Below are 16,243 nucleotides of genomic sequence, written 5' to 3'. Positions count from 1 at the left end.
CAACTACATGTCAACTAACTCTCATTAGAGTATTATTAGACTGTTAGGTAGCAGCTATTTGGGTTATTAGGTTGACATGTAGTTGTAAAGTTACTTATAGTCAGTAGAATGTCAGTTGGGGAGCATCAAAATAAAGTGTTATATATTACATACAAGATATTAAGCAGAGTCCTCTAGGGGCCATTTACGAGACACCATTTTCAACTCAAACTGGAAACTTTTTAGCATTTTGGTCGTTCATTTACACGACAACAGCGTTTTGGGGGCTGAAAGCGCAAACTTTTGAAAATGAGTTTCAAAGTGCAAGTTTTTGAAATCGATACCGTTATCGTCACCGTGTAAACTACAAAAACGTGAATTAGTGAAAACGGTGACGTCATGAGCATGTGTTACATGTTCAGTCTATAGGAGTGTAGAGTTTCTTTACAAAGTGACATCGCCATCTACTGGCCGGGCAGAAGAATGCAGCATTTTTTATCGTTTTCGTGGAGAACATTGTCGTCTGTACGCGAAAAACACAAAATAATCCCCCCCCCCCCCCCCCAATTTTTAGTACATTTAGTATACATTTTTGCTAAGTTACTAATAGTTAGTAGAATGTCTAAAGTGGGACTTCGAAATAAAGTGTTACTGATGACTCTTCTGCTCACCTAATTTACAGTAAAATCAGTAAAAACATTAATATTATGAAATATTATTACAATTTAAAATGATCGAAACTGAATGTTCAGCCTCATTACTCCAGTCTTCAGTGTCAAATGGTCCTTCAGAAATCACTATAATGATGATTTGCTGCTCAAGAAATATTTCGGATTATTATCAATGTTGAAAAACCATGAAACATTTGTTTTTCAGGATTTTGTGATGAATAGAAAGTTCAAAAGAACAGCATTTATTTTAAATAGAAATCATAATAAATGTATTTACTGTCACTTGCTGAATACAATTATTTATCTCTATATAAAAAAATCTTACAACCCAGACTGTTTGGGGAAATTTGTCATTTTCTGAGTTTTTAGATTAACTATTCGTTCGAGGTAAAAGTACAGAACTGATGACATGACATGTTGGTTATGAAGCTCATTTAGTATATGAGAGGATGTTCAGAGATGGCTTCAGTTCAGATCAATATCAAGTAACTTTGCTTCAGTTACGTGTTCTTTCTCAGCGCTGACACATAATTGGTAGAAATCGACTACACAGTTTTTCCCCATGGCAATATTAACAAAAGAGGCAATGCTCAAGCAAGAAGCAGGCATACAATTTACCTTTCTTCAAATCACATCAGAACAGCCGATAAAGCATGACAAATCTCCAGGGCATCCATTTTATCTCTTGTAATTGTATTTTGGTTTCCTCTGAAGCCAATATTATGGTTTATCATGTTTTTAAGTGTTCATTGTTTTCACAGCAAGTTGGGCAAAACTGTGTTCACATGGAGTTCATATTGATATAATGACATTTACATGATACTCCAAGAAACATCAAATAAGATATGGTAATGAGATAAATTATACTAGGCATATATGCATTATTGTATGAATACTTTTATGAGAACTTTTGTGTTATTGTAGTAGTCAATTTAGTACATTATAATGTCTATATATTTTAACGATGCTTGTTTTCACCACAGGTTGCACAAGATCGGGAGGATTTCATAATCATATAGTCTACCATGTTGTTTATATGATACTCCTAAAGTACGTCATAAACATGGTAATTTGCAAATTTTTGTTAAATCAGTGGTCTAAGTTTATTATTATGTGTGCAAAACCTTAACAATAGGCCTAATGGTTAATGATATTTTTAAGTCTTCGTAGTTATCACTAAGAGTTGTGTAAGTTTGTACATGTTGTTTAGGCTACATGATACTCCAATGTCCTTCAAAAAATAAGATTACCATGGTGCGTGTCCAAAACATGGTAACCAATAATTTGTTACTGTAGTAGCCAATCACTGTATTACTGTAAGTGTGTATAAAACCATAACAAGTAGCCTATGGATAATTATATTTTAAGTCTTCATTGCTAAAAAATAAAAGTCCTTTCCAGGTTGTTACACTGAAAAAATGCATGAACCCATGTTTTCAGTCAAATATTGACAAACCCAACCGTTGGTTTTTGTCAATATTTGACCCAAACATGGCTTGAAACAACCCAGCATTTTTGGAGTGGGAAGTTTTAATTTTCATGATATGATATTTACTTCATAGATCACACTGATCACACTTCATGTACGTCTTCATGTTGCCTACTTAAATGTATGTATGATTCATGTCAAGAAAATAAGTGGTTTTATCACGGTAAGTTTTCGTTAGTGTGGTATTATTTGGTGTATGTTTCTGTGTAAATACGTACCTTAATGTTTTCAAATGTTTGTTATGAGAGCACGTTGCGCAAGAGTGTGTTTGTGGACTTCGCTGCGAGTGCAATCCCATGCAAGTTTACATCATTCTTGACATATAACCATCCTGCCCCTCAGATTTGTGCCACACCCCCTCCGCGCAACATAGTTTCGTCCAGTCACCAGAGAGGACGAAAGAGCGCGGGCCCTGATGACGCAAGACGGGCCGTTCCATAAATACTCCCGCGTTCCTTAGAGGGGTGACAGATTTCCTGCACTATCCAAACGATTGAGTAGAGTAACTTAGCCTACAAAAAAAAAGAGAAACTAAAAACGATGAACGGCAACGGAGAAATGAACGGGTTCCATAACTCTCTTATTGAGGAGGACTGCTTCTTGTTTACATCGGAGTCCGTTGGAGAAGGACATCCAGGTAAAATATCCAAACTAAACTTTGGGTGACGTTACAGTATTCAACTCCGCTATTACATAACATAGCAGCACCTGTTCTGCATGTTCACTGTAATAACGTACTTGTTCTAATTTCACTTTTATTTCATTATAATTTTTCTAACCATATAACTTTATTTGCTTTTGTATGCAAACATGTACATAATTCATCAATACTCAGAATAAATGAACGTCAGTCTGATGTGCTGTAGACTTGGAAACGCGATTGCACTTTTGTCTACATGGCTGTGTCTCAAAAACTAGTGAGCTGCCATCCTAGACAGCATGTTCTCATCACACACACACACACACACACACACACACACACACACACACACACACACACACACACACACACACACACACACACACACACACACACACACACACTCTCTCTCTCTCTCTCTCTCTCTCTTTCTCTCTCTCTCTCTGACAATGAAGCACCTCTGATAGCCAGAAATGTTGTCTATGTAGGCAGCTCTCCAGGTATTGTATTGAGACAAAGCCTCGCGACACGTGGGATCAAACATGCTTACTCAGTGCTCAGACTCCGCCCACCCTGCGTTATTATTCATATGGTTTTATCTGCAGAAAAGAACTCGGTTATTTCCTCTGCAATGAAAGTGAACGAAGACTGGTACCTCCAACATAAAAAAGTCCTATTCGGTTATTTTCAGATACTTTTTTTTAGTTTAGTTTGTTGGTCGTGGTTTTGGTCGTTACAATTTTGTTAGTAGCACTTTATTTTACAGTCCTGTTCTCCATATTATAGTAATAACACTAAACTGGGTAATAACTACGAACCATGAACCTACCCCCAAACCTAACCTTAGCCCATTTAGTTACCTTATATTACCCAGTACTTTCTTAGGTAAGTACACTAAAGTGCACGTACTGTAAAATAAAGTGCAACCATCTTGTTTTTATTTCATGGACACATTTTTATTTCTTTTAGTTTCAGTTGTGACACTTGAACATTCAGTAGAAAAAGCAATTGAACACAGAAGATCTTAGATTATGTAAAACATGATTGGATCTAAACACATTCATAAATTTGCAAAAATAATAAAATATAAAAATAATAATAAAACAATAAAAATTGTAAAGTTGTATAACACACTGAAAAGCCCTTATTTATTCTTCAAATACCCAACTAGCTCTTCAAATGTGAACCACAAATACACAATATTCTTGTTAATGTCACTAACAGACAATAGAAGGGTTAAACAGCGAAATACCACTAAATAATTTTCCTAAACACCTGCAGTACATCATCAAATTGTTGTATAATTTAAAATTTAAATATGTATTTTAAGAAATCCTAAAATTGATCGAAATTAAATGTAACTAGCCCAAACCAAACCCTATTTCTAACCCTATAGTAATTACATGTAGTTAATTATTATTACACAGTATATTTTCTTCCTGTTTCTTAAGTGTGTATAAAGAAATGTAAAACACTTATGCTGCATCTATCATACGTGTCACACAGAGGTGGTTTTACAGAAACAAATACAATTTCAAATGCATGTGCACAAGAATGATGTCCATAGGAAAATGGATAAGCTTAGTGTATCTGTCGCTAGTTGATTCTCAAGCACAGCTGATTGAAAACAAGCAAAATGCAGTGTGGATTTTGACAAATATAGAGAACACTAATTACTGTTATTATTGCATTGTACAGATAAGATATGTGACCAGATAAGTGATGCGGTTTTGGACGCTCACCTGAAGCAAGACCCAGATGCAAAAGTGGCTTGTGGTATGTTGACTTGAATTTCTCGAGTTGTGCGTGTGTTTTTCAGTCTTCCCAAAGGTCTGAATAAGAGGGTTTAATGGTCCCTTCTCATTGTTTTTCTTCTAGAAACTGTAGCCAAGACTGGAATGATATTGCTGGCAGGAGAGGTGACGTCTCGTGCTGTTGTAGACTATCAAAAGGTGGTCCGTGACACCATAAAACACATCGGCTACGACGACTCATCCAAGGGTTTGTTTGATGATACTACATTTTACTATAGATACTGTGGAAAGATGCTTACGCTAGCATTCAAAAGTGTGGGGTCGGTGAGATTTTTAAAAAGTTTTGTAGGCTGCATTTATTTGATCAGAAAAACAGTAATATTGTGAAATATTATTAGAACTGTTTTCGATGTGAATTTATTTTAAAATGTAATTTATTCTTGTGATCAAAGCTGAATTTTCAGCATCATTGCTCCCGTATTCATTGTCACATGATCCTTCGGAAATCATTCACTCAAAAAATATATATTTTTGGCTGAACATGATTCAGTCATGGACAGTGGTAAAAACCTAAGTAAAACCCAATAGAACCAACCATATACAACCAACTTGAATCAATGGTGTCCATTTAACTTGAATGAATGGTTTTAGTTTAACTTAAAAAAATGGTTTTCATTTAAACCTAATTATTCAAATAATCCTACTGACCTCAAACCTTTGAATGGCAGTCTACTTCTGAAAGGTAACAAACAAACTAAAAAAATGTCATCGGAGCAACTGAAACTGATCCACATTTTCTGTCCTGAACCCGTAGGCTTTGATTACAAGACCTGTAATGTCCTGGTGGCCCTGGAGCAGCAGTCTCCAGACATCGCCCAGGGAGTTCACTTAGACCGCAACGAAGAGGACGTTGGAGCTGGCGACCAGGTGATTCAGTGCAGTCCAAAAACTGTCAATGAAACTCTTTTATTTAAAGGGATAGTTCACCCAAAAATGAAAATTCTGTCGGTATTTACTCACCCTCATGTTGTTGCAACCCCGTAAGACCTTCGTTCATCTTCGAAACACGAATTAAGATATTTTTGATTAAATCTGAGAGGTGGATCACTCCTCCATAGGCTTCAAAAGGATTGAAACTTGTTCCCCGAAAAGTTATTAAAGACGTCGTTAAAATAGTCCAAGTGACTACAGTGGCTCAGTTTTAAGTTTATCAAGCGACGAGAATACTTTTTGTGCGCAAAAACAAACAAAAATAACGACTTTATTTCAACTATTCATTTCCTTCTCTGTGGGCCTCGAGTCAGTTAACGTAGTGTGATTGCGTAGAGCTACGTCACACGTAGGCTCACTATTGGCCGACGCTGGTCATGTGTGTCATGCGTGTGACGTACAACACAGAAGCTTACGCTATTACACTAGTGAACTGACTCGAGGCCCACAGAGAAGGACATGAATAGTTGAAATAAAGTCGTTATTTTTGTTTTTTTGCGCACAAAAAGTATTCTCGTCGTTTGATAAACTTAAGATTGAGCCACTGTAGTCACTTGGACTATTTTAACGATGTCTTTAATAACTTTTCGGGGCTGGCAAGTTTCAATCCCTTAGAAGCCTATGGAGGAGTGAGCCAGCTCTCAGATTTCATCAAAAATATCTTAATTCGTGTTCCGAAGATGAACAAAGGTCTTACGGGGTTGCAACAACATGAGGGTGAGTAAATACTGACAGAATGTTCATTTTTGGGTGAACAACTAACCCTTTAAACTTATTTCAATATTAATATTTGCTGTTATTCTTTCAGGGTCTAATGTTCGGTTATGCCACTGATGAGACAGAGGAATGTATGCCACTCACTATTGTGCTCGCACACAAACTTAATGCCAAGATGGCAGAACTGAGGCGCAACGGCACCCTGCCCTGGCTCCGGCCCGACTCCAAGACTCAGGTCTGCTGGATTTTTAAGTCTTTGTTAAAACGTTATACGCCATTAGTCAAACTAACCAGCAATGAGGTCACTCATAACATTCTAAATTTATAATTTGAATCATTTTTTTTTTTTTTTTTTTTTTTAAATCAGACAAACAGACATCAACGGCTTCAGGGAGGGAAAGGACTAAAATCCCTTAAGCATTGTGAACTGCATAATCAAATTAAAAATGTTGGAGAAATATAAAGCAATTCTTTTAAAGTTCTTGATTATTTATATCTATGGAAGCAATATGTTTTTAGTTTATATCAAAATATGCATAGGTACCGTATATATTTGTGCTGTCAAACTGATTAATCACTTATAACATAAACATAGCATATAACATATTATATAACATAGTTTATGTGTATATAATATATATGTATATATATAAATATAATGATATATGTTAGATGTGATTAATCGCGAGTAATCGATTTGACAGCACTAATATATATATATATATATATGTACATATACACAGCATCATGGGTAATGTAATTTTTTCATCACTAATTCAAATGTTAACATGATTATTTTAAAAATATTTTGAAATATCGTAAACGGACAACTAAAGCATATACCAATCAATTAACAACCTCATAGCACACATTAGGTCTGTCTGTAATGTGTATAATCATTATAACGCTTTACAATAATCATTAAAAATCAATTTCCCAATAAAAAAAACAATCATAAGTGTTTGCTTCCAGAATCCGACTGTCGCCTTCTAACCTGCTGAATAATCCAGCATGATATCCTTGTTAGTCCAGGCTGGTTTATGATGGTTAGAGCTGGTATAGTGCTGGTCTAGCTGGTAAACCTGTTCTCAAAAAGAACTCTGGGGCCGGTTGCATAAACCGCTAGGACTAGTCTTACAAGTTAGACACCAATTTTTTTTCTTTAAGACTATAGATTTTTTAAATCAGTTACATAAAAACGTAGATTAGCCAAATTGAATACCGAAAAGTAACCCTGACTAACTGCTATTGGGTCACACTAGAACTTAATACACTGTCTTAACATAATGGCTATGTTTATACAACACTCACTCTTCCCATTCTGCTCCCAGCATGCAAAAAATACCTTATCCTGGTGACCAGATATGCTGGGTATTGCATTTCAGAACACAAAATGTGTTTTTTTATTATTATTTTTTTTTTCGAACAACATAGCTAGAAGTGCATGCAGGTACATGTGTAGAGTGTGTGTCCTGACAGTGCAACATGACTCTGTGAACAGGTTACCGTGCAGTACAGGCAGGATCGGGGTGCCATGCTGCCGGTGCGGGTCCACACTATTGTAGTCTCTGTGCAACACGATGAAGACATCTGTCTTGATGAGATGCGTGATGCGCTCAAAGATAAAGTCATCAAAGTCGTGGTGCCCTCCGTTTATCTGGATGATGATACCATCTACCACTTGCAGCCCAGTGGCCGCTTTGTCATTGGAGGCCCTCAGGTAGTGACCCGTTTTGTAAATCTTACATGAATGAGTAGCAAGGTGTTGTTTATTTTTTCGTCACACTAATATAAACGCTATTCCACTGATGTAGGGTGACGCCGGCCTGACTGGTCGTAAGATTATTGTGGATACCTATGGGGGTTGGGGAGCCCATGGCGGAGGAGCTTTCTCTGGAAAGGATTACACTAAAGTGGACCGTTCTGCTGCGTACGCGGCCCGCTGGGTGGCCAAATCTCTAGTGAAGGCCAAACTGTGCAGACGTGTTCTTGTGCAGGTCAGTTGCCCAGATATTTGGTCCCACTTTATATTAAAGTGGCTTTAAGTACTATGTACTTACATTGAAATTAATAATTTGATACAATGGATTTATTGTGTACATACATGTTTTTACATTGTAGTTATATTTTGAAAATACCTGCATGTAATTACAGCTGTAATTAATTTATGTAATTACATTTGTAATTACACAGTTGACCTTCCCTTACACCTTAACCTTACCCGTATCACACCTCAATAGCAGCACAAGTGTTTTGGTAACACTTTATTTTACACTGTCCTTGTTACATATGTTACATGTACTTACCATAGTAATGACAGTAAATTTTGCATAATTACATGCAACTAAACCTCAACCAAATCCTAATCCTACCCTAACCATATAGTAAGTACATGAAGTTAATTAATTTTACTCAGTACTTACATGTATAATTATAGTGTAACAATTACACCTTAAAAATAAAGTGTAACCGTGTTTTACAATACAACCTGAACACAATAAGTACATTTTACTTATCTTTTCAATGTAAGTACATCGTACTTAAAGCCTTAATATAAAGTAGGACCAGATACAGTGCCTTGCGAAAGTATTCGGCCCCCTTGAACTTTTCGACCTTTTGCCACATTTCAGGCTTCTAACATAAAGATATAAAACTGTAATTTTTTGTGAAGAATCAACAACAGGTGGGACACAATCATGGAGTGGAACAACATTTATTGGATATTTTAAACTTTTTTAACAAATAAAAAACTGAAACATTGGGCGAGCAAAATTATTCAGCCCCCTTAAGTTAATACTTTGTAGCGCCACCTTTTCCTGCGATTACAGCTGTAAGTCGCTTGGGGTATGTCTCTATCAGTTTTGCACATCGAGAGACTGAAGTTTTTGCCCATTCCTCCTTGCAAAACAGCTCGAGTTCAGTGAGGTTGGATGGAGAGCGTTTCTGAACAGCAGTTTTCAGTTCTTTCCACAGATTCTCAATTGGATTCAGGTCTGGACTTTGACTTGGCCATTCTAACACCTGGATATGTTTATTTGTGAACCATTCCATTGTTGATTTTGCTTTATGTTTTGGATCATTGTCTTGTTGGAAGACAAATCTCCGTCCCAGTCTCAGGTCTTTTGCAGACTCCATCAGGTTTTCTTCCAGAATGGTCCTGCATTTGGCTCCATCCATCTTCCCATCAATTTTAACCATCTTCCCTGTCCCTGAAGAAAAGCAGGCCCAAACCATGATGCTGCCACCACCATGTTTGACAGTGGGGATGGTGTGTTCAGGGTGATGAGCTGTGTTGCTTTTACGCCAAACATAACGTTTTGCATTGTTGCCAAAAAGTTCGATTTTGGTTTCATCTGACCAGAGCACCTTCTTCCACATGTTTGGTGTGTCTCCCAGGTGGCTTGTGGCAAACTTTAAACGACACTTTTTATGGATATCTTTAAGAAATGGCTTTCTTCTTGCCACTCTTCCATAAAGGCCAGATTTGTGCAGTATACGAATGATTGTTGTCCTATGGACAGAGTCTCCCACCTCAGCTGTAGATCTCTGCGGTTCATCCAGAGTGATCATGGGCCTCTTGGCTCCATCTCTGATCAGTCTTCTCCTTGAATGAGCTGAAAGTTTAGAGGGACGGCCGGGTCTTGGTAGATTTGCAGTGGTCTGATACTCCTTCCATTTCAATATTATCGCTTGCACAGTGCTCCTTGGGATGTTTAAAGCTTGGGAAATCTTTCTGTATCCAAATCCGGCTTTAAACTTCTCCACAACAGTATCTCGGACCTGCCTGGTGTGTTCCTTGTTCTTCATGATGCTCTCTGTGCTTTAAACGGACCTCTGAGACTATCACAGAGCAGGTGCATTTATACGGAGACTTGATTACACACAGGTGGATTCTATTTATCATCATTAGTCATTTAGGTCAACATTGGATCATTCAGAGATCCTCACTGAACTTCTGGAGAGAGTTTGCTGCACTGAAAGTAAAGGGGCTGAATAATTTTGCTCGCCCACTTTTTCAGTTATTTATTTGTTAAAAAAGTTTGAAATATCCAATAAATTTCGTTTCACTTCATGATTGTGTCGCACCTGTTGTTGATTCTTCACAAAAAATTACAGTTTTATATCTTTATGTTTGAAGCCTGAAATGTGGCAAAAGGTCAAAAAGTTCAAGGGGGCCGAATACTTTCGCAAGGCACTGTATTTTGTGTTCTGCTGAGCAAATATAATTTTTTGAAGTTGATCAAGTTTAAGTTTAAGTTTAAGTTAGGTTTATTTATATAGCACCATTAAAACAGCAGCAGCTGACCAATGTGCTCTACAACATCAGATCAAATAAATACAAGCAAAAGCAGTACAAAACTAATATCACAAATAAAACCAGAGACAATTTTCTAACTAAACAGCTAAAGAAAATCACGTCAAATACAAAAATAATCATCAAGGAACATTAAAAGCATTAGTAAAATAATGAGTTTTAATTTCCTTCACTATGATACAGGTTGCTTATGCCATTGGAGTGGCTCATCCTCTGTCCATTTCCATCTTCCACTATGGCACATCCCAAAAGAGTGAGCAGGAGCTGCTGAAAATAGTCAAGAAAAACTTTGATCTTCGTCCAGGAGTCATTGTGAGGTAACAGCTGCTCTCTTTATACACTCTTCTCACTCGCTTTTATATCTCTTCATCTTTCAGCTTAACAGGTTTGGGTGTAAATCTTTCCTTTTTCTTTTGCTTCTGTTTGTGCTTCACCTTCTTTTGGTCTTTGCATCCCTCAATTCCACCAGACAGATTATAATAACTCTAGCAAACTCGTTCAAATATTTTTAAAGCAATTATTCAAGATTCAGTACATAAAGAGTCAATAATAGAATGAAAAGCAAGAAATTAGTCTTACTGACCCCAAACAGTGCATGATGTTTGTATCTAACAAATACAGCATCAAGTATTAAAGTAGATATTCACAAATTGAAAAGTAATAATGTAAAATAAAAATGAAATTACTGGAATTGTTACAACATGATTATTACACACACACACACACACACACACACACACACACACGCACACACACAGTGCTCTTTTAAAGCAGTCAGTACATATAATGTAGAAAGATGAGTATTGTTTTTTATTTTAGTACCAACTTTTAAAATCCCTTGAAACCTTTTGTAACATAACATCTCTGTTGAAACACATGATCGGCTCTGTTTAAAACCATAGAGAGCTTCTACCTAGACAGCATTACCTAAATAGACACGTCGTGAAGCCTGTTCCAAACAGCTGGCAGCAACATTATTCTGCCCTACCATTGGCCAGAATATGAGCATTGCATGTATGTCACAGATAAGACAAGACCTTAATGAACTTAATCTAATTACAGAATTCACATTTTTACCCAATATTTGCGTGTTTTTATACTTGTGAATATTGAGTTGTTAGCCAAACTAAAGTCTAAATGCTGAAGTCACTTGTTTGGAATAAAGTGCATTAGTGCCTGTCCACTTTTTCAGTGGCGTTGGTTCCGGAAGTATTTTTTCCATTCATTTTTCCCATAGTGATTTTTAAAATGTCTTTGATAAAGCATTATAAGTCATTAACCAAGCCAGCCAGCAATGAGGTGAATTCTTTAAAGTTGTATGCAAGTTATATATACAAATATTTAAGTGTTTTGAGAGAATAGCGAAGCCAGCTTACTTGATTACTGATTTTGCAGAGCTTCATGGAACTGGGTCTTCCATGAAAGACTCAGGGAAAAGCTCTTTTGGTGTGATTTGCTCAGCGCGACTCTCTGATTGGTGAAATTTTCCGTACAGCATCATGGGTAATGTAGTTTTTCACAACAAATTCCCCTGTTAAACAATTATTTCAAAAAATAACTTGAAATAATGCAAACGGATGGCTTCATCAAAAGCATATTTACCAACTTCGGAGCTCACAGTAGGACTGTCTGTATTCTGTAATGGTTTATAAGTCATCATTAGAAATCAATTCCTCTTTGGAGAAAATTAGGATGCACGATATATCGGCCACCATATCGGTTGATATATGTTCATTTTTACAAAAAATATATATATATTTTTTTATGTACGGCCCAATAAAACAATTTAGCCGATTTATTAAAGCCAATAAATAAAGGATTATTTCCTTCAGCTGAGACACTTCAGATGCGCACTGTTCAACATGATGGTTTTAAATTGCTTGAAATATGATCGGATCACTTAAAAAAAAGGAAAATATAGTTAAGTGCAACACGTTCAGCACAAGTCTGTCATACATTCTACATAAAATGATAATGAGAACATTATAATTGTGTGCTTGGGTCATGACTTTTAATGGTGAGACTTTTGTTTTTGTAATCAGGCTCTCAAAAATTACATGACTTGGATATAGATTTATCGGCCAATATATCGGTTATTGGGTTTTAAATATAAAAAATTATCGGTTATTGGTATCGGGCAAAATTTTCATATCGGTGGATTTCTAGAGAAAATGAAAGGAGTTTTACTTCCGGGATCTGACGGTTGCACTCAGTTGACTGTGAGCATTAGAGTCTCTCATGCATTTTATATCTCTACTTGTTTGACACACATTAGTGAGCATGAAGAGCGTTTCAAATCAGTCACTTCCAGTGTAAAGCTCTATGGTGTGGAACCGAGCCATCATGTTTCCTCTCTGGATTCATTGTACACTAAGTCGTAAAGGTTCGAGTGGTTAGCTAGTGCTTGCTCTCTGTTTCATGCTTTGGTTTCCTTCTTCAGGGTGACTAGTGCGTGTAACGGTAAGTGACCGCTTCATCTCTTCTCTGGCTGGCTGGGTGTACAAACGCACACTTGAAGTATTTGCTACATGATAATCTTTTTAACTGCACACAGTTTCATTTTGATGAGTCAATAATCCATGGCCAATGTGTTTTAGGGAGCTGGAACTGAAGAAGCCAATATATCAGAAGACTGCTGCTTACGGCCACTTTGGCCGTGACTCTTTCTCTTGGGAAGTGCCCAAAAAGCTGCACTACTAAACCTTTTGTTAAGGTTTTTCCTCTCTAGGCCTGTTGGTGTATTCTACAGAGAAGCCCGCATGGCTTATGGGGAGAAGTCTTATTCTGGTACAAGTCCTGCTGGTCCATCTTTGTCTTTCGTTTTCCCATCATATTGCATCATCATCAACCATTGCACTTGTTCATCAACATTAGGATACTACACAGAGTAATGTGATCATTTTAAATTTTAGAATTGTAAACTGGTTGGCCAGTATTAACTATGGCTTTTGATTTTATGCACCACTCTCACCACTGTATCATAAGCATTCCCAACCATTTTTAGTACTTTTAAACAATGTGTATTATTTATTTGTGCTGTCATATTGTACTCTGGAGGTCAACTGTCATGCTGTGTGTGGCTTTTCTTGGTCTCTTCCCTAGTGCTCTGTGGTTCCCAAGTGTCTTACAGAAAAACTTTGGGGACCAGCCACAAGAAAAGTGTTTGCTGCAGTGCTTGGGTATGCAGTGCCAGTTCTTTTGGCCAATACTCTAATGCACTGAAAGATGCTAACTGTATTTCTTCTTTCACACTCTCGTCTTTTCTTGAACAGAGGGATAGCAATTTTGGCTGGTGTTGTACAGAGAAACTAGCCATGTTTACATGCATATTCTCTCTCTCTCTCTCTCTTTCTCTCTTTCTCTCTCTCTCTCTCTCTCTCTCTCTATATATATATATATATATATATAAATACGGTATATATATATATATTTCTCTACCTTCCTCCAGTTTTAATTTATTTTTAACAATAAAATGTTTTCTATTATGATGCCATCGTGTCTTTTTCTCTCTGTTTATAGAAATATGAAAAATAGGAAATTAAAATATTAGGTTTGAATTATATGTAATATATAATATATGATAAAAAAAGTGTGTACTTTATTGAAAAATTTGATGGGCATAAGAAACAGTGAGCTGACATGATTAAAACTGGCACTTGGAAACAAGTTATGATTTCAAGATTTACTCTTTGGTAAAATATTTCCTTAGGTGATGCTAGAAGATTTATTGTGTTATCTGAATGGTTCATGTTTGATAAGACAATGTTAATAGAGTGCTGCAGGGATGATGTGTTTTTGTAGGCCAAACCCAAAAACGAGTTGCATTTTAGCACTTCTGCTTCCATCGTCCTGAAGTCAATGGGTTTTTTGTATGGGTTTTTGGATAAATACCTGAAATTGAGGTATGTAGTTTAAACAAGAACAGGATATTTTATTATATGACATAAAACAAATCAGTAATACCCTGTTGTGATCAAGGTTATTATAGTTTTGCTTTTTTAAATTAGTTTTTATTTTAATAAGGTTTCCAATTTTGCTTTAAATTTTATTTCAGTTTTAGTTAGTTTCATTAATGGTTTTGTTAGTTTTAGTTTAGTTTTTATTTTGCAAACACATTTCTATTTAGTTTTTATTTTATTTAGTTTCAGACCAAAGCGAGATACTTAATTTCAGTAAAGTTTAATGTTTGCCCAGATTACAGTTAACTCTTGTACATCTTGACATCTTAATAATAAAAATAAAATAATGGTTTGAGATTGAACAAAGCACCAAAAAAATGGAACTTAAAAGTATAGAAGAAAAAACGGTGAAAAATTCAGACAAACTAATTCATATTAAAGATGAAATCTTGTTAAACATGCCTAGTTTACTTTTTTCAGCTGTAAATGTAGCAGAGTGGCACTGGTCAGGTGGCACACAAAAACAGCTCAATTCATCTGACTACAGCCAACACAACCTGCTGTGAAGCCAGTGTGATTAAATAATGAAGTATCTATGCAGTGTGTGTGTGTGCATGTTTTACTATCCTGGTGGGGACTCACTGTGCGTTCACACCGGACGCGAATAGCGTGTCAAATTCGCGTCTAGTTTGACGCTTGACCACTTTCGGTGCTGATCCACTTGTCCGTGCGACACTTCAGTCGCGCCGCACTCCACTTTATTCCTATGGGTGACGTCACGCGACTTTAACGCGCCCGCAAAGCATCCCGGGAAGGCGGCGCTTCATTTGGAAAAATGCTGCGCGTCAAAAAGCTGGCCGATTCCCATCTTTATGCAAATGATCCGTCAAACGCGACACGTCTATCCAATAGAAGTAGTCTCTCGAGGGGCCTTTGTTCTAGACTGGCCGCTGGGTCAAAACCACGCCCATAGCGGTAAACTTGTGGAACGCCCATCAACTTACAAATGTGGAGAGGCGTGCGACACCACGCTTCAGTCGTGTCGCAAAAGTGGATAAGTACCGTAAGTACCGTTAGTGTTAATTCGCGCGACAAGAGTGAAACTGACGCGCGTAAAAACAAATTTTGAAGCGAAATTTAACCGCGTCAGAGGCGAAAGTTTCAAAAGTTTCGTAGGGATCATCATCGCAATATTTGGGTCCATCGCCGTTTTTTTTCCCTCACACAACACAGACACGAACTATGTTCTTCCACTAAAGTATGTTGGGTCTCTTTACATTAGAATAATAATAACCTATATGTATATAACCAATAATAATATGTATATATATATATATATATAATAACCAATATGGTTGTTTCTTCTTTGGGTTGTAACATAAAAAGGTACGCAACAGGACGGACCGCTTTTAAGCCCAATTTATACTTCTGCGCATCAATTCTATGCGGACGCAAGCGCTGTGATTGGTCTGCTCAAACCGCTCCCTCGGGTTTCACATGCTCCCTCTGCGTGCGTCAACGCGGACAACGACGCAGAATAAATTAAAACCAATGCGTAGTCTACGGCGTAGAGGCTCCGGCGTGGGTCCGACGCAGAAGTATAAATCAGCCTTAAGTTTCCGCATTTGTCCTCCGACTGCAACTGCTAGCGCTTTCACCGGAAAATAGCTTACCCTACTTCCGGTCTTGGCGGCCATTTTTGTGAAATAGGCCTATTCTAAAAATGCACCTCTCAAGTTAAAAGAAGTCCAACTTGCGTCTAATTACCTTGTGTTATTTCTCATTCCAC

The 16,243-nt window shown here is 37.0% G+C and overlaps 1 protein-coding gene across 1 annotated transcript; it reads left to right on the top strand.

Annotated features, from left to right (window-relative positions):
- The first annotated feature begins 2,581 nt into the window (after positions 1-2,581).
- mat2ab (methionine adenosyltransferase 2Ab) lies at positions 2,582-14,041 on the top strand. The gene is made up of 9 exons (XM_077206736.1): positions 2,582-2,776; positions 4,478-4,555; positions 4,658-4,780; positions 5,348-5,460; positions 6,332-6,475; positions 7,742-7,960; positions 8,055-8,237; positions 10,739-10,872; positions 13,153-14,041. The coding sequence occupies exons 1-9, from the start codon at positions 2,680-2,682 to the stop codon at positions 13,253-13,255; spliced, it is 1,194 nt and encodes a 397-aa protein (XP_077062851.1). The 5' UTR covers positions 2,582-2,679; the 3' UTR covers positions 13,256-14,041.
- The last annotated feature ends 2,202 nt before the right edge of the window (positions 14,042-16,243 follow it).

Source organism: Siphateles boraxobius, unplaced genomic scaffold, assembly GCF_051911475.1.
Source record: "Siphateles boraxobius isolate OS27281-9 unplaced genomic scaffold, OSU_SipBor_1 56, whole genome shotgun sequence".
Classification (NCBI taxonomy): Eukaryota; Metazoa; Chordata; class Actinopteri; order Cypriniformes; family Leuciscidae; genus Siphateles; species Siphateles boraxobius.
The sequence above is the reverse complement of the archived record's forward strand: the minus strand, read 5'-3'. Positions and strand labels throughout refer to the sequence as shown.

Bases quoted from the DNA above. Each gene is read 5' to 3' on its own strand.
- mat2ab (XM_077206736.1), top strand. From the start codon at position 2,680: ATGAACGGCAACGGAGAAATGAACGGGTTCCATAACTCTCTTATTGAG. The intron at 4,781-5,347 runs GTTTGTTTGATG...CTGAACCCGTAG, and splicing joins CTACGACGACTCATCCAAGG to GCTTTGATTACAAGACCTGT. The intron at 10,873-13,152 runs GTAACAGCTGCT...AATGTGTTTTAG, and splicing joins CGTCCAGGAGTCATTGTGAG to GGAGCTGGAACTGAAGAAGC.